Here is a 10,000-nt window from a genome sequence, read left to right as displayed (position 1 = left end):
GAGTGAGCATCAGGCTTCTTCATTTACACGTAATCGTATTTATCTCTTGCACATCCATACATCAATTCGATGCCCGTGCAGAATCGGTGCGCATGTCCTAAAACTAGCCCCTCCCCTCTGCACGCCAGTCATCAAATTCCTACTTCACTCAGTTCTCGCCTTTTGCCCGAGATTGCCTTCATGCCTGTGAAAGCACATCCCAGCAACAATCAGCCAGAGATGTCTCGCTATGACAATTGCATTCTTTAGTCGCAATAACATTCCGTCTCTATTTCAAAATACACCTCGAAACACGTCATCGTCTGCAGTGGCACGCATCATACACCAAACCTAGACCTTGTTTTTTAAAATTGTAAATTACGCTATAAGTGAAAACCCGTATTTCTAACCTTACGCTTCAATCTCCATTCACTGCCGGATCATTCTGAAATTTCCAAAGTATTGCTACTGTGAAATTCCTACCCCCTATCCGCTTTATTCCCGATTCCAGCCGTTAAATATCTACCTCCTCCCACGAGGCAAGATGTGGTTCTGTGTGCGCCAATACTTTGACATATCTAATGTAATTGTAGAATTTCTTTATTCAAGATAATTAGAGAAAACTGTTTTAATTATATATTTTATAAAGAAAGAAATACAATGGAAAGAGAAAAATGTAAAAACCGTTACGTTAAAGAAAAGCACCAATTATGAACTTTAAAATTATTTAAATGGCTCCCAAAATTGGTTAATACTTGCAAGTGAAACAAATTTCTCTCTCTCTCTCTCTCTCTCTCTCTCTCTCTCTCTCTCCTCTCTCTCTCTCTCTCTCTCTCTCTCTCTGTATAATATATATATATATATATATATATATATATATATATATATATATATATATATATATATATATATATATATATATTTATACTGTACATACATATACCAAGGCACTTCCCCCAATTTTGGGATATATATATATATATATATATATATATATATATATATATATATAGAGAGAGAGAGAGAGAGAGAGAGAGAGAGAGAGAGAGAGAGAGAGAGTATATATATATATATAGAGAGAGAGAGAGAGAGAGAGAGAGAGAGAGAGAGAGAGAGAGAGAGAGAGAGAGAGAGAGTATGTGTGTGTGTAATGTATCGTTGCACGTGCATATGTGTAGTTACAAGGCTAGGAAAGGATACTGTCTGGTGCAAACACTTAGAAAGGAGGAATAGGGTAGCTTATGGGAATAGTGGGATTTTAGAAATAACCATATTCTAACAAAGGACATAAGGGGGTGGATGGACTGATAAGAATGTTGTGGTTAGCTATACAAGAGGACTAATGAAAGGGACAATACGTAAATTATGAAATATATATATATATATATATATATATATATATATATATATATATATATATATATATATATTGCATTCATATGCAGTACGTGTGCAAATTGTATTGATATATACATGTATATATATATATATATATATATATATATATATATATATATATATATATGTATATATATATATATATATATATATATATATATATATATATATATATATATATATATATATATATTTATATATACGTATATCGTATATGTGTAAACACACACACACACACACACACACACACATATATATATATATATATATATATATATATATATACATAGTGTTGGTGATGTGTGTGCGTACATACTTAGTTAAAATACAGGGACTATAAAGAAAAAGTGCAAATCAATACAAAATATCATCATTACCAGTCATGTTTAAAAACTATGTAAATCCAACCTCTATTGATCCCTATATACATTCAAGTCATTCAGTGTATAAATTTTTTCACAGGAATCAAGACAAGTTACTTACTTAAAGGGCTGGTTCCCTACTCCACGGTTGATTTAACCTAGAGTCCTAGACCGTGCCCTAGACCTATTTGAAACGTACCTGCCAGGCCATCGAGCGATCACCGGACGGAGATCTAGTCCCGCTCAAACTCGATAGTGTTCTGTAGCGTTTGCAACCTCACCATCTTTAGCGTTTGCAACCTCACCATCTTTGTGAGCTAAGGTGGAAGGTTGGGGGAGCCTATAGGTCTACCTGCCGAGTCATCACCAGCCATTGTATGGCCCTTCATGGTACTAGCTTGGGTGGAGAGGGGGCTTGGTCGTTTATCATATTGATATATGGTCAGTTTCTAAGGCATTGTCCTGCTATCTAGGTCAATGTTACTGTCCCTTGCCATTCATGAACGGCCTTTAAACCTTTAAACTACAGGACTTGCATGATCTGCTCATCGTATACATTCATGGGTATTTAGAGTATCACACAGGGTGTTCCGCGTTAATTGTCAAATCCACATTATCGAAGTACTTAGGTACCAAGGAATTATTTTCAGCTTCTTTGTGAGCCTTAATATATCTAGTCTTTCGAATTTCTTGTGGGAGATTGTTATATAGTCTTGGGGAACGAAAACTTATAGAAATCAATATTCGATGAAAGCCTTGTCAAAGGGATTGAAGAAAAAATAATAAATCCTCACACATATAAGTAATCACTTTTAATTAGTCCTTAGCTGATCTTTGAAAATCCTACGTATTTTATTTCTAATTCAAAATATATACAGTAAAAGCCATTGCATATAAAACGCACACTTTCCTGCACTTGGCGACCTTATGACTTAAAAGCAGAGTACCTTTAATATCATTTTAGAATAATACCTATCATATCATCATTACATGTGAAGAATAAAGTAGTTATTTTTTATGTATTCTGGAATAATGCAAAGCCTAATAAAATAACATATAAAGACAATTTTTTTTTTTACCTGAAAATTACAAAATATGAATATGAAAAATTATTGTATGGAACATTTAGAAGTCTATTGGGGCAGAGTAGAGTTGGATAGTCGCATTCCCATGAATATTCACATATGGTCTTGACACTGGAATAATTGTGCTTTAAATATACACATCAAATAGTATTTGTCACAAGTTTTGCTTATTTAACACAAGTAAAATCATGGATTAGCAAATCTGTGATGATTCTTAAATAAATGTTCCAACAATAGAGATTAGTTCACCAAACTTTCAACTGAGCTCCACAAGGCCCTAGAAGAGTTGGAAGACCTAGACCTACATGGCGTGAAGTAGATGGTGAATGGAGAATTACTTAGTTAAAAGATCTAGATAGAGACGACTGGTGACATCTGAGGCCATTTGCGGCAATAGGCGTAGGAGGAGATGATGATGAAATGTGTAGGCCTAATGACTTAGAAAAATAAGATAAAAAATTCACCGAAATGCTCGTTAATAGAGCAGTCACTGACTGCCACTATTCACAAGGAATACTAATGTTATGTAAATGGCTTTGGATTCTAGAACATCACGCTTTCGGAGTAACAAGTTATAGCTCTCCGATTGCGTCAGTGTGTATGAATATTAAACCATCTTTGGCACAAAGCCTTATCATTCTCTCACTTAGTGGGTCATATCAAGACCGTCTTTGTCATATAAAGAGTTCTTCGCACCTTAACAAAATTGACGAAATCGATACAGATTATTATTATTATTATTATTATTATTATTATTACTTGCTAAGCTACTATCTAAGTAGGAAAAGCAGGATGCTATAAGCCGAAGGGCTCCAACAGGGAAAATAGCTAAGTGAGGAAAGGAAATAAGGACATAAATTAATTACAAGAGAAGCAATGAACTAGTAAAAAAAAATAATAACAACAACATTAAAATAAATCTTTCATATGTAAACTACAAAAACGTAAAAAAAAAGAAGATAACTAAGATGGAATATTGTCCCTGAGTATACACTCAAACAAGAGAACTCTACCCAAAGACGTGGCACAACCCAAGAATAGAGAACACATTTTTAAGGGGCATTAAAAGGTATTATTAAAGGTATATTAAAGAGAAAACTCTACTAAATGAATAAATTAATAAAAAATTCAGGTTTAGTCCATCCACAGATATTAGAAATCCTTTTGCCCCTATAAGTTTAATAGTTTTAATCATTTCAATAATAATAACAATTTTGATAGTTTTTTTTATTAATATTCTCTATAATAATAATAGTTTTAATCATTTTAAATCTTTCAAATCGCCCACTTGGTATTTTGAAGGCCGAGAGCATATTTCGATCGTCAGTATTAAAATTCATCTAATTGACTGACAGCTGTTTACCTTAATGGAATTTCAGATTACACATTTTTAACATTGGATCCATAGGACTATAAACCAAAGTGATATGGCCCAAGACGTCAAAGTACCTAAAAGAGATATACAAACAACAGAAACACCCAAAGAGTCATTTCATTATACATGAGACACTATCAGAGCCGAAAATCTCTACATTTTAATAGCCCTTGAAAATTAAACACTTCTGAAAAATCACATTAGGAATCTATCTTCAGTTTCATCAAAATCTGCATACGCATATATATATATATATATATATATATATATATATATATATATGAATATATATATATATATATATATATATATATATATATATATATATATATATATAGTAAGTAGTAGCTTGACCAGGGCACCAGCCGCCCGTTGAGATACTACCGATAGAGAGTTATGGGGTCTTTTGACTGGCCAGACAGTAGTACATTGGAGCCTTCTCTCTGGTTACGGTTCATTTTCCCTTTGCCTACACACACACACACACACACACACACACACACACACCAAATAGTCTGGCCTATTCTTTACATATACTCCTCTAGCTTCATACACCTGACAACACTGAGATTACCAAACAATTTCTTCTTACTGCACTGTAATTGTTCAGTGGCCACTTTCCTCTTTGTAAGGGTAGAAGAGACTCTTAAGCTATGATAAGCAGCTCTTCTAAGAGAAGGATACTCTGAAATCAAACCATTGTTCTCTAATCTTGGGTAGTGCCATAGCCTCTGTATCATGGTCTTCCACTGTCTTGGGTTAGAGTTCTCTTGCTTGAGGGTACTTTCGGGCACACTATTCCATCTTATTTCTCTTCCTCTTGTTTTGTTGAAGTTTTTATAGTTTATATAGGAGATATTTATTTTAATCTTGTTGTTCTTCTTAAAATATTTTCTCTTTCTTTGTTTCCTTTCCTCACTGAGCTATTTTCCCTGTTGGAGCCCCTGGGCTTTTAGCATCCTGCTTTTCCAACTAGGGTTGTAGCTTAGCAAGTAATAATAATAATGATAACAATAATAATAGTAATAATAATAATAATAATATTAATGATAATAATAATTATATGAGACACTATCAGAGCCGAAAATCTTTACCGTTAAATGTCCCTTAAAACTTAAACACTTCTGAAAACTCACATTAGGAGTTTATTTCCAGTTTCATCAAAATCTGCATACCCATATATATATATATATATATATATATATATATATATATATATACACATATATATATACAGTATATATATATATATATATATATATATATATATATATATATATATATATATATATATATATATAGTAGGTAGTAGCTTGGCCAGGGCACCAGCCGCCCGTTGAGATACTACCGCCAGAGAGTTATGGGGTCCTTTGACTGGCCAGACAGTAATACATTGGATCCTTCTCTCTGGTTACGGTTCTTTCCATTTGCCTACACAGACACCGAATAGTCTGGACTATTCTTTACAGATTCTCTTCTGTCCTCATACACCTGACAACACTGAGATTACCAAACAATTCTTCTTCTCCCAAGGGGTTAACTACTGCACTGTAATTGTTCAGTGGCTACTTTCCTCTTGGTAAGGGTAGAAGAGGCTCTTTAGCTATGGTAAGCAGCTCTTCTGGGAGAAGGACACTCCAAAATCAAACCATTGTTCTCTAGTCTTGGGTAGTGCCATAGCCTCTGTACCATGGTCTTCCACTATCTTGGGTTAGAGTTCTCTTGCTTGAGGGTACACTCGGGCACACTGTTCTGTCTAGTTTCTCTTCCTCTTGTTTTGTTAAAGTTTTTATAATTTATATAGGAAATAAAATTTCAATGTTTTTACTGTTCTTAGAATATTCTATTTTTCCTTGTTTTCTTTCCTCACTGGGCTATTTTCCCAGTTGGGGCCCCTGGGCTTATAGCATCCTGCTTTTCCAACTAGGGTTGTAGCTTAGCATTTAATAATAATAATAATGATAATAATAATAATAATAGTATATATATATATATATATATATATATATATATATATATATATATATATATATATATATATTGACAATCTATCGCTGAAGTATATATTTATCACCAAGCGAAACAATACTAATCTTTTTCGTATCCATGCTTGCAAACTTGAGCAAGTGAACACCCCTTACTAGTGTCGACAATGTCAACGCCGAAGACTACGTTAATATGCTCTTAGATAACCTCACTGACTGGTAGCGCTATACAGTAGTGTATCAGATTCATTCATTCACCGATAACCGTTTGTCAGTAGAAAATTCAGTTGTGGAAATATACGGATATTTAGGGTCTCCTGTGATTTAAAAGTAAGTTATCTTAATTTGTACTTTTCTCTATTTTTGTTACCTGTGAGCATGTACAGTGGTTTTCGTTTGGTGTGCCTGATGACAAGTAAGTGATGTGATACCACACTGACGAAAACATCTGATAAGATGATTCATGTTTAATGCAGTAGATATCTCTATTAGTCCCTAATTAATCTTTTGAATGACAAACATAAATCATCAGAGTTACAAGAGAAGTTTCAAGTCCATTTTTTGTCAGCAGGACCAAAAAATTAGTTGTTTTAGCGTTGTTTCTCAAAGAAAATGTTCTTACATTTTGTATTAAAGAAAATGTCGACAGATTTTATGGCGTAACTTGAATTTTTAAAACTGCTAAAAGTTATTCGCATCCATTTTGTAGTGATTTATTCTATGGTAGGTAAATAATTTCCATAGTGAACAACTTCCTAAAGAATGAGTTTGCCAAGAAAAGGTCATGATGACAGTCCTGGTCTACTTTGAAATCTGCAGTTATTTTCTTTTGAAGAATTTCTTATCATAAGTAGCAGAGTTATTTGGAATAGTGTGACGGGAGAAAGTACCAAAATATATAAATTAGCTGCTGAAGATAAAATGGGAGCAATATTCGAATCGTGGTAGAACGAAGGATTAAGATTATTCAGGAATAACTGATTCCAGAAGAAGAAGGTAGACCCGATGTGTTAGCAAATACAGAATTTAAATCAAGAAGACAAAATTTCAAATTAGTTGCATCCAGTTAAGTAAACATTGTCAATGAAAAGGTGTGAATGTGGTAATATATGTACGGTATTAGACCTCATGACAATCACAACTGACTTTGTCGATGCTACTTTTTCGAAATGTATTATGATTTATTCAGTCACCGAAAATGCTTTTGGTCCCAAATAATTACTATTACTGTCAATAGACGGAAATTGATAGTGTGGATCCTTCCCGTCAAGCTATAAGTGAACATCACCATGACTCAGCAAGTTTATAAAGTAGCATCACAGACATTTCGTCACTTGAGTTAATTAAGCGTCCGATTATCTAGAGAAGTGGTTTTCTTCTACCGCGCTCAATTTTATTAGTGATACTAGCACGGTCCAGTGGAACACTAGTAAGTGCTTTGTTGTGATTACCGATATTAATTTTGTTGCTGTGCTTAAATGGAATTGAGTTTATGACATTGGACAAGAGTTTAGATTTTTTTTTTACAGAAGTACCCACAAGTTTTCTTAGTTTGTCAATCGTCTTCTCTTCTTTCCCTTGCTTTTCCCATCTCTAGGGACCCATTCTGTTATTCTCCATGTCCATCTATTATCTGTCATTCTCATCATATGTCCTGCTCATGTCCATTTCTTTTTCTTACATATTGTTAGAATATCCTCTACTATAGTTTGACTCTTATCTATGTTCCTCTTTTTCTCTCTAGTGTTAATCCGACCATTATTCTTTCCATAGCTCTTTGAGTTGTAACTAGTTTATGTTCTGAGGATTTAATAATGCTCCAAGTTTCTGATGGATAATACTGTTAGGACCATCTGATTAAATCATTTTCTTTTTTAGAGAAAGTGGCATCTTAGTTTTCATAATCTCATTTTGTTTACCAAAAGCTCTCCATCCCATGCTTATCCTTCTTTCAGTTTCGGTGTCATGTCCTGGGGAAACACTTACTGTCTGTCCTAGGTAGCACACTTACTCTATATTCATTACCAATTTATAGAAGTTTGTCCATAACCTTTATTTGTTGTCTCTGCATTTACAATGAACATCATCTTAGTTTTACTCGTATTCATTTCAGTCCTATATTTCTGGCTTCTCTATTTAAATATCTTATCATCTTTTGTAATTCCTCCCATGATTCACTAAACACAAGTATGTCATATTCAAATTTAAAGTTGCTAAGTTATTTCCCATTTATGTTAATTCCTACATTTTTCCCATTTAGATTCTTAAAAACTTTTTGGCACGCTGTGAATAATTTGAGATATAGGATCTCCCTATCTAACTCATTTCTCAATCAAAATGTTCTCTCTATCATTATGCAGTTTTGGGATTGCTGTACTTCCCGTATAGATATCTTCAAGTGTTCTAATAGAAGATTCATCTATTCCTTGTCTGTGAAGGGTTTTCATTACTGCCGAAGTTTTAACTGAATCAAAAGCTTCATCATCTTCTATAAATGCACTACATTATGTAGTGGTTTGTCTTACTGTTGATTTTTTCATTAGATGATTTATTACATGGATATGGTTACTGGTTGAATTCCCACTTCTAAAACCTACCTGTTCTTTTGGTTGATGAAAGTTTAGCTGTCTTTCAATTCGGCCTAATATGATTTTTGTGAATATTTTATATATTGAGGAGATTAAACGTATTGGCCGGTAATTTTCCAGGTCTTTTGTCTCTCCCTTTTTGTGAATTAGTGTAATGATAAAGATTTTCTGTGCTGTAGTTATAGAGAATTTTTGCAGACATTTTGTGTAAAATTCAGGAATTTTACTACTATGGAATCTCCTCCGTCTATTATTAAGAGACCTGTGCTCATTAAATCAATTGTTAAGCCATCTTCTCCTGCTGTTTTTCCTCTTTTCATGCCTTTTAATGCCTTCTCTGATTCTCTTACTGTTACTTTGGTGCCGGTTCAGGTGTTTCATTATTTCTATTGGTAAAGTTGTTTCCTATATCACTATTGTATAGCATCGTATAGAAATCCTCTGCGATTTTATCACTCCATCCCTTTTGTTGATAATATTTTCATTTTCATCCTTTGAAGCAAATATCTGTTGGCGCCCTGTTTCAAGTTGTATTCTCAGTGAAAAGGTTAATTTATCAAAGATGTAACTATGTTGAACAAGTTAAAGTCAAGTGACCGTAGAATGGTAAGAAGTAAAATTTGTCTGGATATAAGGAAAGAGAGAGACAACCAAATTTTAAGAAGGAAAATAATAATTCATGTAATAAGAAAAAATCCGATGAGTTACATGATGAAATGGAAGAAAGTAAAGAAGAAATGAACAGTACTTTAAAAAAAAATGTATAAGAATCAACAATATTGAAGGAAACTACCAGAAAACACTAAAAAATCTAATAAAGAAAGAATGGTAAATGAGGGTAAAATCCAAGAGAGATGAAATAAAATTAGCAGAATTATCCAAAATAATAAACAAACTAAAAACCCAATATATTCGTGAACACAATTTGAACCAAAATTAAGGAAACACTGAATATAAGAAGAATCATAACATTGATGAAAAGAAGACTTTGAACCAGGCACCAACTGTGTATATATATACGAGTATACACATATATGTATATATATGTGTAGAAATCATATAAGCTGAGACGTGATGAACATAAAATATGTATTATAGCCACGAAAAGAAAACCGAATATGAAGTTTTCATTTTTCCTTAAGTGGCTATAATATATGAATGTATACTGTATATATATATATATATATATATATATATATATATATATATATATATATGTATGTATGTA

At 33.0% G+C, this 10,000-nt stretch overlaps 3 protein-coding genes across 3 annotated transcripts in view; 2 read left to right on the top strand and 1 right to left on the bottom strand.

The window, feature by feature from the left end:
• LOC137639394 (uncharacterized) overlaps positions 1–305 on the bottom strand; it is a 505,690-nt gene extending 505,385 nt beyond the window's left edge. The window contains exon 1 of the mRNA XM_068371668.1: positions 1–305. This exon is cut by the window's left edge and continues 1,461 nt beyond it. The gene's annotated coding sequence lies outside the window, so the exon portion shown is untranslated.
• Positions 1–10,000, top strand: part of Orp8 (Oxysterol-binding protein-related protein 8) — a 732,808-nt gene that overhangs the window by 58,601 nt on the left and 664,207 nt on the right. The gene's annotated exons all lie outside the window — the stretch shown is intronic.
• Positions 6,386–10,000, top strand: part of LOC137639044 (uncharacterized) — a 7,045-nt gene continuing 3,430 nt past the window's right edge. The window contains exon 1 of the mRNA XM_068371360.1: positions 6,386–6,514. Coding sequence (XP_068227461.1) covers position 6,514 — 1 coding nt within the window. The 5' untranslated portion in view covers positions 6,386–6,513. The remainder of the gene's footprint in view (positions 6,515–10,000) is intronic.

The sequence above is a fragment of the Palaemon carinicauda genome, chromosome 4 (genome assembly GCF_036898095.1).
Source record: "Palaemon carinicauda isolate YSFRI2023 chromosome 4, ASM3689809v2, whole genome shotgun sequence".
Lineage (NCBI taxonomy): Eukaryota > Metazoa > Arthropoda > Malacostraca > Decapoda > Palaemonidae > Palaemon > Palaemon carinicauda.
This window is presented reverse-complemented; position numbering and strand designations above follow the sequence as displayed.